The 17,743-nt window shown below is 43.7% G+C and overlaps 1 protein-coding gene across 1 annotated transcript in view; it reads right to left on the reverse strand.

The window, feature by feature from the left end:
* The window catches only part of PTGFRN (prostaglandin F2 receptor inhibitor), a 110,675-nt gene that overhangs the window by 43,220 nt on the left and 49,712 nt on the right, over window positions 1-17,743 (reverse strand). The window contains exons 2-5 of the mRNA XM_015420905.1: window positions 9,552-9,929; window positions 6,644-7,063; window positions 4,852-5,235; window positions 143-568 (exon numbers count right to left, since the gene is read on the reverse strand). Of these exons, the coding sequence (XP_015276391.1) occupies window positions 143-568; window positions 4,852-5,235; window positions 6,644-7,063; window positions 9,552-9,929 (1,608 nt within the window). The remainder of the gene's footprint in view (window positions 1-142; window positions 569-4,851; window positions 5,236-6,643; window positions 7,064-9,551; window positions 9,930-17,743) is intronic.

Genomic DNA, 17,743 nt, shown 5'->3' on the forward strand with positions numbered 1-17,743 from the left:
GGTTATGACAGTTCTATATATTTTTACCAGGATCTTCAGAATTGTTCAATCTGCATGTATCTATTAAGGCAAGCATCTATTAAGGCAAGTCATCAACAATTTTCATCACAAGATTTAAAGTGAGACAGGGCAAAATTCCTACCTTGCGTAGACCATAAAATGCTTACAGGCATAGAAGCCACATCCTTGATCTTTATCCAGCTATTGTTGCGCTGCCTGCTCCACGAAGAAATTATACAATAATACTCTCCTTTATCCGCCTCTGAGGTCCACTGGATTCGTAAACGGAAGGTGTCCATGGCTGACTTAGAAAAAATTATTTCCCCATTCTGGGCTCGTTGTTTGCTCCTCTCCCCAACTACCAGTGTCCAGTCCGCATCCATGGTGGCGAGAAGTTCATCTTTAACTACTTCATCACTACGTAAAGGCAGTCTGTAGTACCAAGACACAGTGTAACGGACATTTGCTTCTGCGTTTTGTGCTTCTGTGATCCTACACTCCAGTTCTGTGGGATCCTCTGAATACTTTGGCATTTTAGAAGCATTCAGAAACACATGGTAATTTGGCTCTGCATAGAATTTGGAAAAGAAAGAAACCAAAGGAAGCAATTACAAGAGTGAAAAGAAGACATGTATGATGTAAAGAATATAAGTAATCTATCCACAGATCATTTGATGATTTCAGAATACTTGTAGTACCTTGCCAGTCATGGCATAGGATATTACATTATATTCTGCCTTCCTTCTGTTATAAAGCTCAAGGCAGCATTCACAAGAATTCCTGAGAGTTTTATCATCCAGGCACAGACCAGACCATATCTGCTTAATTTCAGTATGTTTGCTGTATCCTCTGCCTTCTATAGTTGAACCCTGAGACACAGCAACTACCATTAGCCAAGGCAACAATGGGCTAGGTGATTCCAGTAAGTGAACCTTGCTGTCTTCACAGTGATATCCACTGGCATCTTCCAACAAAAATACAAGGCAAATGCTGACACTAGAAACACAGTAAGTAAAGCTATTTTGCAGTAATTTCACAAAAGCATTCTGGTCATGGAAAACAACATTTCAAATTGCAAGCTGTCTGCAAATTTTCAACATTTCAAATTGCAAGTCATCTGTGAATTTTCAACTGTAGGAGTTCAACATTTTGCAAAAGCATGCCCATAGGATTTTGGGTCTCTGTACCCAGTGTTTTCACTGTTTTAACAGTTCATTTTACACTCCATGGCCAATGATGTCAAGCCAAGTTAAAATGCCAATAAATTATTTATTATTGGAACACAGCCCACATTTTCTTGCTCCCAGTGCTCAGAATTGGAGGTAGCAACTGACAATGAACTTCAAGTTACCTTTACAGCCTTATTAAGTTCTTCTGACAATATCATAAGCACTCTGAATCTGAAGGGCCTCTCTCTGCTCTTTGTTACTGCACAGATAGCCTGGAATACTATATTAAGTACTATCCCAGATCTTATAAATCACAGAACCGGTGAGATAGTAGCTAGGACACAGTTTATTGCAGTAGTTAGTTTTCAAGAAAGAGGTGTGAATAACAGTTTTCTGCTTTGATTTTTTTAAAGGAAAGCTGAAGGCAAATAAGGATTCAGCTAATTACTTTGGCTTTTGGAAGGCCCTATGCGGTGGCTTGCGAGGGAAAGTTTTGGCTTTGACAGGAGTGCTCCAGCTAGGCTCTTCACACCGACTCTCAGACAGAGGATTTAGAAGGAAGGAATAAAAGGCTTGCTGGATAAGCCTCATTCCCGCACTCTGTCAGCTGTCAAAGAACTGCCTAGCCGCCAGTTCAATGGCTTAATACCCTGCCAGCTCTCAAGCTTCAATCAAGCAGGAGGGGGCTGGTGCTGAATTCTGCATGCAGTTTATGAACCTCAGATGATAACTCTTCTTCTGTTTTACCCTCCCCACCACCATCACCCCAGGCAAAGCAAGATCACTTGAAGAACACTTTTATCCTCCCTTCTTCACCTGCACCCAAGTAATTACTAATTGGGAATAAAAAGGAAAGAAAATTCCCAGCAGCTCATGAAATACTTTCAGCACAGAAAAGGTCACCATGTTTGAGCCAGCTTTTGAGGCTGGGAAAGGTGTAGGAAAGCAGTTGCTTCTCTCTCTAAACGAGCACATGCAGTCTGGGAACAAGAATTCAGTGGTGGGCTCTGTGGGTATCTCTAGACAATAGTGACAATATCATTCCCATAGTTATGCAAGTGGAAAACAAAAGTAAATGGGATGCTAATAATGATGCCATTTTCTTCTTCGATTTCTTTCATCAAATCTTAAAAGGTCCCTCACACTCAGTCCTCTAAAGCTGTCATCCTAAGCTTTCTTACTAGGGAGAAAATGTCTCACTGAATTCAGTGACACTTCTGAATAAACATGCTTAGAATCACACTGCACAAATATTACAAAACTTATCCAGCAGCACTCTCAGCTCCCAAGAGTACAGGTGGCTTCCCACCTGTCAGGAGGCTTCCTGCACTGCACTTTGAGAGGCAAGGATGAGGTCATTGCCTAGCTGGCCTCTGGCTTTGCCATTCATAAGCGTATGCACACCAACACTTGAATTTCATCAAAGAGAAAGCAAAATGCTTGTTTCCATTGTTTGAAAGGCTGTCAAGAATCATCTGGCTCCTAATTGTGAAGTCAAAAGCCAGAAACTTGAATTTTTTAATTATCCTTTAAGAGATGCTGACACATCAAGGCAGACTCTACAAAACAACATGGTTCTTCAGAAATTTGTGCTTGGGTTTCAATTTTTCATATGCTGCGTGGATGCTCATTTCTCAAAATATGTGCATAAAAAACAGGATGACAGAAGCTAAAGAGTTCAGCTAGGGAAACAGTGCATGAGTTACTGAAGACACAGTACTCCATGATAACAAGACCACGGAGTATCACAATAAGGAAAAATGAAAAAGCATCTCCAGCTAAACCTATGCCCCCCCCCCCTTTCATAGGTACTTTGCAGTCTGTTCACATCAGGTTTTGGGAAATCATCCCAAGATAAGTGCCCCGAGAAATCTTGCAGATTTGAGACCAAGGACACCATTTCAAGGGGGTTCTAAGCAATACACTGTACTCATTCACCTGCACAGTACTACAGAAAACCAGAGCTGTTTTGAGACAATATCATGCCATGTGGCACTTTCACAAAATATAATTTTACTGACATACTCTAAATGCAATGACGCTATTAAAATGAATGTATATTTGTATTAATGAATTCACTGTTTTTTGCTTTGTTCTTTTTTTTAAAAAAACACTTTATTCAGTAGAAACTGGGTATAACAGCTAGAAGCAGTCACATAAGTACATTTTTGGCAAAACTAGAAGAAATCACATGGCGCACATCCACCTTTCATAGCTAAAAGAAGCTGAACATTAGCTTTGTATGTTCTCTTCAGCTGACCAAGTGAAGAGAAATTACAGTGCTGCAGAGCAGTTTGTACAGCTGATAGCTTTATCAGACCGTTAGATAAGGCTGGGCCATTGAAAGGTGCTCAAAGTAAAGCATGGGAATTCTTTTGGGGGATCTTATACCAAAAAAGCCCTCAGGCTTGTGGAAAGCTTCTGAATGTCTCAGCTTTATAAAAGGCAGAAGGCATCTTCACGAGAGACACTAAGAACACTGAAGCTTCATGTGTTTTCAGTTCTCCTGAGAGAGCCAATTGATTATGCCAGGGCTCTTCTGGGTACTACTGGGTGCCCTCCCCCTTTTCACTGTATTAATGACTTCATGATCCAGACGTTCTCAGTAAGAAAACAATGAGAACTATTTTAGAGGAGGAATAGCAACCATCCAGCAAGGTGGATTAGGCTGAGAGTGCGTGGCCAGACCAAGTTCACCCAGCACATTTCCTTTGTAGGAAGTTGTAGTTATTTCTCTTGGGAAGAGTATAGTTTTGTAGACAAACACATGGCCCTCAGTCTGTGTCCGGATGCCTTCTTATATTCTTGATGAGCACATGAAACAACTCATGTACAAAAGCTCGCAATGCCCAGCCATTTCATGTTTTTCCTTGGGTCCTAGGTTCAGAACACTGGGCATGAGAGTCCTGTAATGAATGTCAATAAATCAAAAGTAGGTTTGCAGCTTACAGATACACACCTGAACAGCATACTCAGGATTGCTACAGGACAGACATTTTGATGCAGTAATTCAGAGCAAGAGGTGTCAGTTATCAGAGACTGTTAAATAGAAAAAATATTGCAAGAGTACTAGTGTTTTAAGCATGTTTTATTTAAAGTTTAAAAATCTTTAATTGTGTTTGTCTGTGTCCTTTATAAAGTTTATCTCTCCACTACCTGGTATTACATTTTATGACACACATGGCCTGACCCAACATGATCTCATTTATATCAGATCTGACCCTCATAACAAATGAGTTCGACATCCCTGGTCTAGAGCGCCACATTTGCAAGGTAGATACCACATTTGCAAGGTAGAATTGATGGGGGGAGGGTACCCATCACAGAATGTTGGGAGGCTCTGAGCCAAGTAAAGCATGGGAGTTCCTGTGGAGGATCTTATACATATTATTCAAATAAGGTATTTTTAACCTTATGACTTTGCAAGTGTTCTACTATAAGGGAGACAGCTTCTTCCATGTGGGAACTCCATGCAGTCACAAAGGTGCACTTCCAAACTCATCTGAAGTACATCCTATGCGAATGAAATGCAGCAAAGCAAGGAACGGCTCTATGCTTTGAAGAAGAAGCAAATGGGCATCAAAAACATACATCAATGAGTGCAGTGGCACCCTCAAACACCACCCTGGAGACCACTAGTATTAAAAAAGCCATAGGATAAGTAGTTTATCAGGATACTTACCTAATGGAGTCACCTCCACAGTGACTGGCACAGAGGTTCTCTCTGCTACCTTGTGCCAGCTACCATTGTATTGTGGCACCCACAGAGCTGCTTGGCAGAAGTAGTAGCCAGAATCTTCAATACTCATGTCACGTACCAACAGGTGGTAAGAACTTCGGTCTACAAGACTGAGGCTAATGAGAGTAGAGTCACTAATTACAGAGTCACGGTCTGCACTCAGCAAAATCTGAGCATCTTCCATGGGGCCATCAGGTGATTCACTGTAGTACCATGTGACCTCTGCTTGGAAAATGCCACTTCTATCCGTTGTGAAGTTGCAGGTAAGGTCAAGGGAGTCTCTCTCTGTCACCGATACATTAGTTCTAGTGATGAACACACCTAAAGCTGTGGGGGGGTCGAGTGGGGGAGAATTCAAGACCAGAACATTGTTATTTTAAATTTCATAGTACAGCAAGTTATGTGATTGTCAGTTCACACTGCCTGCTTATTTATGTACACCTTTCTATTTGCATGTAAAGTGCTTCAGGTGCATATTGTTCAGTGTTAGAATGAAAGGCAGCAAAACACAGACTCTTTCAAGTTTTACTGATTCCTCCGCGCTTGAGCTTAGAGAAATTCTAGTATATTACCAAATTCCTGGAATTTAAAAAAACTACTTTTGCTTATGTTGGCATATGAAAGGCCTAATCCACTTGCACCTTTTCTACTAAAATTCACTGACAGGCTAACATAAAGGATCTTACATTTCAGCGATAATATACGGTACATATGAACCCTTTCTGACTGGAAGGTGCTCTACTAAAGAATATAGCGTGGCTTGCTATAGTTTTTTTCTTCCTCAAACAACAAATGGCATACCTCTCTTTCTCACACACATAAATGTTTCAAACCTCTGTTTTGAAGCAACACTATGGTGTAACAAAAAATGCTTCATCATGAACTTAGGAACTTGGCAAAGCAATGCAAGAAATAGAAAACTCTTGAAAAAATAGAGGTCTACTTTATTTTCTAGCTGATACACACTTTCAAAGAAGGAGCAAATTGATTCACTCAGATTTCCCAATTTAACCACCATCAAGACCTAAATAACACTGTAATTACTTATCCTGGTAGTATTCTCAAAAATTCTCTCAATGATGATTAACTGGATTTCAGACTTTGCCAGAACACACTTCTAAAAGTAGATCATAATTTTACTTTGTGAAGGGGCCATCTTGCTTGTTATTCCTTTCACAATATGACAACTGCATGCTTATATCTTTTGCCATCTATGTGCTTGGACACTCGGATATCCAGCATACAAAGTATGTCATCAAAATAAAGAAAGCATCACTAATTTGAAGACAACTGCAGGTTTCTGTTAACTTTAAACCCTGAACAATCTCTAATATCTTTTTGAACAAATACCCTAGCAAAAGCTCCTGAAGGGGAAGCCTCTAGGAAGAAGTTATAAAAACAACTTCAAAAACACATCAGATCTGAAACAAGTACCACCACCATCACCATGTAGTCCAAAAATAGCTATACAAGGATATCCTAATATGCTGTATTTTTTTTCACTGAAAGATCTTAATATTCACTAGAAAACTTGGGTTGATATTCTGTGCCATATGAAACATTTAAGACAGTAAATACCTGTGCTGACCTACGGGGCAACAGTGCCTACAACTTTCATACACAGTGTTGTTTTTCCCTTTGTGATGGCATGCCAATGTTCCTCAAACCCTTTATAAACCCTTGTCACCAAGGCAGAGATAGAGCTGCAGACCATGATCATTTGATGCACACTCACCTGTTGGCTGCACCACAACATTAGCTAAATCAACACTTTTTTCTTGGATCTTTTGCCATGAACCATCTGCATCTTTAACCCACTCACTCACTCGACATCTGTAGGCACCCTCATCTGATGGAAGAGCCTGAGACACAGACAAGCGGTAAATGTCATTGGCCATGGCATCTAAGCGCACATATCCACTGATATAGCGCTCGTTATAATCTGGGCCAGGCTGAAATTTGCCCTCATGCGTTAAAGAGAGGATTTCTTGCCACACAAGGTCATTCTTGAATTCCCAAGAAACATGAAGATGGGTGTGTTCCGAGGAATTGGTGGAAGCTGAGCAGCGCAACTGAAATGAATCCCCTTCCGATAAGTTCAAAGCAGATGCAGACCGTGCTTTTGACCCAGTCACAGTTAAGCCATCTGCAATCACTGTTTAGAGAAGAGAAAGTTATCAGACTTGCTAATAATAATAATAATAAAAATAATAAATGAATTTACAATAAAGGTGACGGTGAAACTGAGTCAAGCTGTGATAGGTTGTCATGAAAAAAAGATGCCTAATTATACAAATGACTATGCAGAGGCAAAACAAAATCACTCATGTCAGAAAATACCAGCAAATCTTAACATCATGCTCTTCATATCTCAACTGGGTGGTTTAGACTGAGCCAACTGAAACTGAATCCGTTGAAGATGGGGGTCCTGTGCCTGAGTCGGACCGGACCAGGGTTATGGATCCCGCTCCCGACCTTCGATGGGGCACCACTAGCACCAGAGGTTAGGAGTTTGGGAGTGCTCCTGGATGCCTCCTTAACTATGGAGGCCCAGGTAGCAGCCACTGCCAGATCAGCTTTTTACCATCTTTGGCTGATCAGGCAGTTGGTTTCCTTCCTCAAACATGACAACCTGGTGAAAGTGATCCATGCGATGGTCATGGTCACCTTGAGACTGGACTACCGTAATGCTCTACATGGAGCTGCCCTTGTCTCAAATCCGGAAGCTGCAGCTGGTGCAAAACCCTGCAGCCAGGCTTCTGATAGGGCTCCCTAAATGGGAGCATATCCAGCCTGTGCTAAAGGCACTGTACTGGCTGCCGATAGCATACCGGATTCGTTTCAAGGCGCTGGTTCTTGCCTTTAAAGCCCTATATGGTCAAGGACCTACATATCCGAGGAACCGTCTTTCCCCACATGTCCCCCAAAGAGCACTGCGGTCAGGGGCTCAGAACCAACTGGCCCTCCCAGGTCTTAAGGAGGCTAGGCTGTCAATAACCAGGACCAAGGCTTTCTCAGTGGCAGCCCCATCCTGGTGGAATGAGTTCCCGGAAGAGATCAGGGCCCTGCGGGACCTCCTACAGTTCCACAGGGCCTGTAAAACACAGCTCTTCCACCAGACTTTTGGGAGCCGCCGCCGCCACCAATAACAGATGGCTGAATGTGAGAGGGTCCTGGATCCCTGAAACTGCCACCAACAGCCTAAAGGACATCAAGCACTTCAAGAATAATCAAAATGAACACTGCGAGTTGACTGTGAGTTAAGAATACCGAATTATGGCTGCCACCATCAAACGAACAACAACGATCACTAGCTCTTTATTATGGTTTTAGAATTGCTTTTAATTGTAATTTATGTTTTAAGGTAACATATCTGTTTTTATGTAAGCTGCCCTGAGCTGGCTAAGGCTGGGAGGGCGGGGTAGAAATTCTATAAATAAATAAATAAACAAACAAATAGTTCCACCACCAAAAGGGACCATCTGTTTTAAAAGTATAAACTGCTTCCTCCCTGCATTCTATTACATTATCTTTATACAAACACAAAATAATTAAGGGGAAAAACCAAAATGTTTTAGGAGGCATTTTCAACCTGATAATTTTAAAGTCAAACCATCAATTAATCCTACAGTTCCATAGGGCCTGTAAAACACAGCTCTTCCACCAGACTTTTGGGAGCCGCCGCCGCCACCAATAACAGATGGCTGAATGTGAGAGGGTCCTGGATCCCTGAAACTGCCACCAACAGCCTAAAGGACATCAAGCACTTCAAGAATAATCAAAATGAACACTGCGAGTTGACTGTGAGTTAAGAATACCGAATTATGGCTGCCACCATCAAACGAACAACAACGATCACTAGCTCTTTATTATGGTTTTAGAATTGCTTTTAATTGTAATTTATGTTTTAAGGTAACATATCTGTTTTTATGTAAGCTGCCCTGAGCTGGCTAAGGCTGGGAGGGCAGGGTAGAAATTCTATAAATAAATAAATAAACAAACAAATAGTTCCACCACCAAAAGGGACCATCTGTTTTAAAAGTATAAACTGCTTCCTCCCTGCATTCTATTACATTATCTTTATACAAACACAAAATAATTAAGGGGAAAAACCAAAATGTTTTAGGAGGCATTTTCAACCTGATAATTTTAAAGTCAAACCATCAATTAATTTCACGTGTGTCTATGAAGTACAGTTGACCACAATGCAAAGCTAGGTCATCTGCCATCCTTGGAGCACATGTATCACTAGTGTGTAGGTGGCAGAGTAAGGAAAGGTACAGCTATTACAAGCTCACTCTGAAAATTCAGTCACATTTACACAAGATCAAGAATAATGAAGTTCAACAAGACTACCTGATAAGCATAACTGGAAGTGCACCCCAGATCTTAATAGATGACTTTAAACTGTATCAGGCTGAGGACAGGTTATTATTTTATACTCTATGATAACAAGTTTGCAAATATTTATAACACATTTGATAGACCTAAATGAAAAAAAATCCTCCTTCTTTCAAACAAAGACAAAAATGCACCCCATAAGACAGATCAAGTTAATTCTCCTCAGACAGTCCAAGTAATGCTTGCAAAGTTATGCTAAGACCCAATGCCAATTGTAAATACCCCTCACCCTGCAGAAATACCTTTGACTTCGACTACAGCATTGTAATTCCCATAAAAGACAGAATCAGTGCTGGGTGTAGTGCAACGATATATCCCTTGGTCCGTAGGGCGAATGTTTCCAATCACAAGTTCCACAGCATTGTTGCTGTTCCGCTTCAACATGATGTCTCCATGAGTAACTCGATCTCGATATTTCTCAGACATGAACAAAGGATCCCAAGTACTTACTACATGTAAAAATTTACAGTCCTGAGCAGGGTTTGTACAGAACTCCCAATCAAAGTTCTGCTCACTGGGTCCATCATATTGAGTAACGTTGCAGGGTATCCTCACTTCTGTGTCCTCAACTCGTACTAAGGGACCAGCAGGCACCTTCACAATGCGCCCAAGGGTGGAGGCTGGAGGGGAAAACAGACAATTAAAAAATTAATTCAGATTTTGCCAAAATAAACTGATTTATGGACATGGCCAAAACACATGTGTTAAGTCTGTATGTTGTAAGCCATATCTCCAACATGCATTTGATAGATTTCAATAGGTAACAGATAACTTGTGAGGTGTAAGATACCACTGAAAAACTATCTGATACAATTTCTCCCTCAAACTCATTGACATTAATTTTGGAGCAACTTTCTCCCAGATCCAGTTCCATTCCTGGACATTCGAATCAATTTGTAAATCTTCCTCCCATGTCTTCATGGAACTTAGGCAAGTGGTGTCTAGATATGATATTGAGTACTAAACCAAAACTATCCCTCTGCTACAAATATGATTGTTACTAATTATAGATACAAAAGGAGTTTTGGGTCTCAGACCACTATGCTTTCTCAGTAAAGCAGTTATTATATGTCTTATTTGAGGGGAAAGTGGGGGTTTAATTCCCCCAGCTTTTGCGTTACTTAAAAATCAATTTGCTTTTAGACCATTCTGATCAATCTCTAGTAACATCTTCACTGCAATGAGGTTAGGAACGCAAACAATTATTTCATGTCAATAGAGACAGAAATTCAACTGAATTATTGCACTGAATTGATGTAAGAAATATTTGTTTTATTCATCTGAAACGGCAAAGGAGTCCTCCTGCTTCTATTCACAGAAAGCAAAATTCAAACTGATGTAGGCAAAGAAGTATTATTTCACAGGGCATGCAAAGCTAAATCATTTGGGCTGGCCTTCGGAGGATAACTATGTGTTTGGGCTGTTTTAACAGTGGTATGGCAATAGACACGTATTTTAATATTTTAATGATTTATATTTGTTATTCATTTTTATGTTTTTACCATATTGGTTTTAATGTTGTAAGTCACCATGAGACTCTTTGGGTGAGTGGTAACTAAAAAAAAATCTAATAAATAAATAAATAAAATTAACTTTAACAATAGCAGTATTACAAGTTATACTTCAGATTTAGTCACATAGTCACAATGCAAGAAATAAGGTAAAATTGTACTTTTAAAAAGTTGAGCAGAAGTGCATGACACTTTTGCTACCACAAGAAGAAGGAAGGAAAGAGAGAAAGAAAGAGAGAAGAAAAGAAAGAGTGAAAGAAGGAGGGAAAAAGAAAAAGAAGGAAAGGAGGGAAAGAAAGAGAGGAGGGAAAGAAAGAAAAGGAAAGAGGGAGGAAAAGAGAAGAGAGAAAGAAAGAGAGAGAGAGAAGGGAAAGGAAGGAAGGAAGGAAGGAAGGAAGGAAGGAAGGAAGGAAGGAAGGAAGGAAGGGGAAAAGAGAGAAAGAAGGAGAGAAGGAAAGAAAGAAAAAAAGGAGGGAAAGACGGCAAAGAGATGGGAGGAGGCTCTCCCACCCCTCCATCTAGCCCCCACCCACCCCTACAGATCCCTCACTAACCCTGATCAAGCTCTTCAGGCATGGGTGCAGGAAGGCTGGTGGGCGGGGTCTTCGGGCCTCCTGTGGGCCCCAGCGCCTTGGCGCGGGTCCGGGAAGGCCATCAGGCGGGGTCTTTGGGCCTTGGCGCAGGCCCGGAAAGGCCAGTGGGTGGTGTCTTTAGGCCTCTCGCAGGCCCAGGAAGGCCGGCGGGTAAGGTCTTCGGGCCTCCATGGAGTCACAGGAATACAGGCCAGCTTGTGTCATAAGATCTTGTTTACTACCCTCATGATGAGAAGGATTGGTAGAAAGAGGAAAAGGGATTTCCCTCTCCAAGGGATTAGGAGACCGTCTCCTAGAGAAAGCGGGTCTGCTCCCCCTCCCTGCCACAGAGTTGGGGCACATTTGGAGTTTGATCTTGTTGCAAAGACATCCACCTGTGGTTGGCCCCACTGTCGGAAAATGGGACTCAGGTACTTCCAGTTCAGCTCCCATTTGTGAAGCTGTGCTGCGCCCCTGCTGAGGGCATCTGCTCAGTCGTTTTGAGTACCCGGAAGATGCATCGCTAATATCCAGAAGTCATGACTGAGGCACCAATCCCAAAGAGTGAAAGCCAAGTGACATATTCTGCGGGATACGGTCCTGCCCTATCTGTTCATGTAGGACATGGCTGTGGTGTTGTCCGCCAGGATTGCAACCACTTTTCCCTGTATCATCAGCAAAAATGACTGTAGAGCGTATTGGATCACTAGCAACTCCAAATAATTGATGTGGGAGCCCTTCAGATGTGTTTTCCACACTGATCCCACACAAAAGTCGTTGATGTGTGCCCCCCCATCCCCACAATGAGGTGACTGTGGTCAGAGTGACAGTGGATGTAGGTGGGTGGAACGGCACCCCCACTAAGAGATTCTGAATGCTCTCCCACCATAGAAGCAACTTCCCCATGCTTGGAGGCACCAGCAGAAGCTTGGACTGAGGATGTCTGGAGGATTTGAAATTACGTACAAACCACAGTTGGAGGGGTTGCATGCGGAGTTCCGCCAGTGGCAATACACTCGTGGTGGCTGCCATGAGTCCTAGTAGTTTCTGTACCTCCAGGACGGAGACCACAGCCTTAGAGAGTGGGTCAGGGATGCCAGAGTGTGAGCACGCTGTATAGGAAGAAATGCCCTGCCTACTGTAGCATTGATCATTTCCTCTATAAAGTTCACCTGTTTGGATGAGATCAGGCATGATTTTTTTGTGGTTGACACAAAGACCCAGCCACTTGAGAAGAGTCAACTGTACATAGATCAATAAGAGGCTCTTGGATCCTGCTACCAAGAGCCAATCATCTATTTCCATTACCCCTTGAAGCCTTAGGTGAGCTGCCACCGCCACCATTGTCTTCGTGAACACGCTGGGTGCCGTCGAAAGACCAAACGGTAAGGTCATGTACTGATAATGGTGCTCTCCTATGGCGAAGCGGAGGAACTGTCTGTAGAGGATAAAGTTGTCTAGGTGGAAGTAGGCATATTGTAGATCAATTGTGGCCATCAACATCCCTAGCTCCAGAAGGGGGAGTATGCTCTGGAGAGACGTCATCCAAAATTTGCGGTATACAACAAATTAATTGAGAGCTCTGAGATCTAGAATGGGACAAAGACCCCCCCATCGTCTCTGCAGGGGGAACTCCCTCTATGGCTCCCTTTTCTAGCAGTTGTTGAACTTCTTGCCGAAGGGCCAGCAATGTTGCTGTCTGAACGAAGATGGGAGTGGGGGGCATCTGAACCCATTCTATGGCCAGTGCGCCAGAATCTTCCTCATCTGAATTGCTCCCTGTGGAGTGAGAAAATTCTTCCTCTCCTGACAACGTGTGTGACAGGTCAAACTGCATCGGAAGTGATGTATGAGCCATTGGCTGTGATTGTGTCACTGTCAATCTCGGTGAAATCAGCCTCGATTCCTTCCATGAGGGAGGGTCTGTCGGTATCAATGGGTTCTCGCGGGCCTTAGACGGTTACAGTATCAGGGTAGTACGATCCCGAGCAGGAGAGGGATGGTGGGAGATGCTCGATCATTGATCCCAGTCCCCCAGCTTAGTCTGGTTCAGCCACGGGAACATTGTGGCTAATGGCAGTGTGCTATAGAGGTACTGCAGCTGTCTATGGTCCCACGGTACCATCATAGATAACTGAGGGATGGCAAAGGCGGCAGGCGGTCTGTCACGAGAGGACTGATCCCAAATCTTGAAGAAGGGCTGCTGTGGCAAGAAGATTAATGGTCTCGTCTATGCCTGGATCTACATCGATGTCGACAACCGGTGTTGATGGGCGAGTGGGAGCATGATTGGTCAGAGGTTGAGGACCTGGAGCTCTGCCTATGGGATACCACTTAGTGTGAGGGTATCCCTTCAATCTCCGATCCCAAAGGAGGAAGATCTTCCGGCATCGGTCTGTGTGCCGGGGAGACCATTCGACAGATCAGTGAATCCAGCAGCATGATAGGTGGTATCTCTGGCATCATCGACAGATCCGATGAAACCGAGCGGAGCAGGGCAGCAGCAGCCTGCATAGTAGCCGTTGATGCTGCACTCATCGGAGTGGACTTAGGGCTAGGTTTAAGGTGCTTGTGTTTCACCTTAGTATGGCCCTTTACCTCCTTTTTCTTAGACGTCAGTGTCAAGGACCCTGACAACGTTGTCAGTGTGGGTGGTTTTAGTGTTGATTTCCCAGCAGTGGGGGAGGCGATGCCTAATGCTGCGGATGATCGGGGCTGATCCTTCGGTGTCGATTGATGCTGATCCGTTGGTGTTGATTGAGGTCGATCGTCCAATGCTGACTTTGTGGTTACCTCAATCAGTGTAGAAGTCATTGCCCCTGGTCGCAGTGCTGACTCCAGAAGAGCCACTTGAAGTCTGGCCGCTGTTTTTCCTCGTCTGATTCAAGAACTTGCCGCAATGGACAAAGGTGTTAGTACGATGTGCCTCACCCAAACAGAGCAAGCACAAAGAGTGGCCGTCGGGCGGTGCTAGCTTGGATCCACACTGCGTGCAGCATTTGAAGAACCCCCACCGCTTTGCAATAGAAGTGGGGCAAAGCAGTAGAAGAAAGAGGGAGGGGGAATCCAACCGAAATTGGCAAGAAAAACAAGATAATTAACCCTCTTTTTTTTTTTAGAGCGAAAGAAAACCAATAAAAGTGAGCAGATAAGGTAGGAAGGACTAGAAATGAAAGAAAAACACTGACCCTAACAAGAAGAAAGTTCCTGGACCGAAGCAGATCAAGTGATCAGCGTGGCGGTCAGAAGAGAACTGGTTGGGGTCCCCGTGCATGCTCGGAGGAGGGGCTCCGAATTCTCTCAAGCTTGATAGAAGCTTCCCGAATCGGAGTCAGTGCAGGCGCCTAACCCATAGGTGTGATGCATAGAGACCACGATGAAGATCAAATAGTTTTGCCACCATGCATAAATGACAACTGCACCAGTTGAATAGTGACCTAATAGTCCTTGACAGTACAAGTCTCTCTTCAGATCAATGTGGTCACCAGCCTGATGAAGCCCTAAGAAAGGAGCTCCTGATGAAGCTCCTTTGGTTCACACTACAGCTAGTCCTGAGCTCATGCTGTCTATTGCATGCTTTATTCTGTAAACTCTTCTCTTCACCATGAGCTGGTGACCACATCAATCTGAAGAAAGACTTGTACTTTCAAGGACTATTAGGTCACTATTCAACTGGCTCAGTTGTCATTTATGCATGGTGACAAAACTATTTGATATGTGTATTAATTTTGGTTGTAAGTAGAACTGTATAAGACAGTAGTCTCTAGTGTGATTTGTACAGCGCAACAGATTATTCTGTTTATTTGTTTGTATAACTGCATTTGCTGTATTTCCATTTTTGTGTGTTAACCTATATTATGGATATTAGTATAGAGCAATTTGCCTTCACAGCAACAGAGATCAGCCAGATATTAGGCAATGTACCAGCTATATTTAACGATGACACTAGAAAAGAGGAAAGTGATTTAAGCTCCTTAAATGTTTTGTTCAAGAGGAGAGCATGCATGCAGCTACATGCTATATTATAAGGTCAATAGAATGCCAAGGGGACTTAGAGTCCAAAAGGCACCTGCTATGTTTGGTGACTGCGAAGAATTCAAGAGGAAATGGGTAGCACTTACTAATAAATGTGCCATGGTTTGAATTTTGCCAAAGCTGGGTTGAGCTCCATCACTAAAGAAAAGTGGCCAGATGAAGCCCTAAGAAACAGCAAGGCAACCTAGGTGTTTGATTGCCACTCCTTTGGTTTGCACTACAGCTAGTCCTGAGCTCATGCCATCTATTGCATGCTTTCTTCTGGAAACTCTTCTCTGCACCATGAGCTGGTGACCACATCAATCTGAAGAGAGACTTGTACTTTCAAGGACTATTAGGTCACTATTCAACTGGCGCAGTTGTCATTTATGCATGGTGGCAAAACTATTTGTTATGTGTATTAATTTTGATTGTAAGTAGAACTGTATAAGAAGACAGTAGTCTCTAGTGTGATTTGTACAGCGCAACAGATTATTGTTTATTTGTTTATATAACTGCATTCACTGTATTTCCATTTTTGTGTGTTTATTTTCTCCAGAAGGACAGATCTCTGTTGTCTGGAGTTCAGTTGTAATTCTGGGAGATCTCCAGGTCCCACCAGAAGGCTGGCAACCCTAGGCCGGACAGCAGTTTGAGTGACTTGATACCACCCAACTTTCATGACTCAACTAGGCCTGGCTGCTTGCTACCCCATGAAAGTCAGTGTGGTTTAGCAGAGCTTCAGAGTAGAGTCTGCGAGACCCAGGTTCAGATCCCCATCTTGCTGTGGAAGCTTACTGGGTGATTTTGGACCAGTCACATACTTTCAGCCTAACTCACCTCACACAATTGTTGTGCAGATAAAAAGGAGGAGAGGAGAAGCTGCACTGGTCTCCACTGTAGAGAAAGATTGTAATTTTCCTATGTAGAAGCGGGGGGGGGGATGGAAAGCTGAAGACAATGGGGCAGATAAGGGTAAGCTGGCTGTTGGATGGGAAGGAAATAGCGCTGTCAACTCCATGATGGGAAATTCCTGGAGATTTGAGGGGTGGAGCCTGGGGAGGGGAGGGTTTGAGGAGGGGAGGGATCTCAGAAGGCTATAATGCCATAGACTTCACCCGTTTATTTTCTCCAGAAGGACAGATCTCTGTTGTCTGGAGTTCAGTTGTAATTCTGGGAGATCTCCAGGTCCCACCAGAAGGCTGGCAACCCTAGGCCGGACAGCAGTTTGAGTGACTTGATACCACCCAACTTTCATGACTCAACTAGGCCTGGCTGCTTGCTACCCCATGAAAGTCAGTGTGGTTTAGCAGAGCTTCCGAGTAGAGTCTGCGAGACCCAGGTTCAGATCCCCATCTTGCTGTGGAAGCTTACTGGGTGATTTTGGACCAGTCACATACTTTCAGCCTAACTCACCTCACACAATTGTTGTGCAGATAAAAAGGAGGAGAGGAGAAGCTGCACTGGTCTCCACTGTAGAGAAAGATTGTAATTTTCCTATGTAGAAGCGGGGGGGGGGATGGAAAGCTGAAGACAATGGGGCAGATAAGGGTAAGCTGGCTGTTGGATGGGAAGGAAATAGCGCTGTCAACTCCATGATGGGAAATTCCTGGAGATTTGAGGGGTGGAGCCTGGGGAGGGGAGGGTTTGAGGAGGGGAGGGATCTCAGAAGGCTATAATGCCATAGACTTCACCCTCCAAAGCAGCCATTTCCTCCAGTCGAACTAGGGCTGCCAACCGCCAGTGAGGGCTGGAGATCACCTGGACTTACAACTAATCTCCAGATGACAGAGATCAGTTCCCCTGGAGAAAATGGCTGCTTTGGAGGGTGGACTCTATGGCATTATACCCTGCTGAGGCTGTTTCCCTACCCAAACCTCACCCTCTCAAGAACCCACTCCCAAATCTTCAGGAATTTCCAAGTCTGGAGCAGGCAATCCTAAGGGGAACTGATCTCTGCAGTTGGGAGATCCATTGTAATTCCTTGAGAGCCACCACTGCCACTGTGGAGGCAGGGAGGAAGCAGGTGGGTGGCTGGGAGCACCTCCACCACCGCTGCTGCTGTGCTGGTGGTAGAGGTCGCAGGTGAGAGGCCAGGGAGTGATGGGTGGCAGAAAGAGAGAGAAAGAGTGATGAACTGGGGGGGGTGAACAAGAAAGAAAGAGTGATAAGCTGGGGAGGCAGAAAAAGAAAGAGAGAGTGATAGCGTAGGGGACAGAAAGAGAGAGAAAGTGACAGGCATTTAGGAGAGAGTAAGGGGTGGTTGGAGGGAGAAAGTGAGACTAAGAGAAGTAGGCGGAAAGGGGAGGAAGTAAAGGTGGGGGGGATGGGATAGCC

Source organism: Gekko japonicus, unplaced genomic scaffold (assembly GCF_001447785.1).
Source record: "Gekko japonicus isolate JY-2015 unplaced genomic scaffold, Gekko_japonicus_V1.1 scaffold551, whole genome shotgun sequence".
Classification (NCBI taxonomy): Eukaryota; Metazoa; Chordata; class Lepidosauria; order Squamata; family Gekkonidae; genus Gekko; species Gekko japonicus.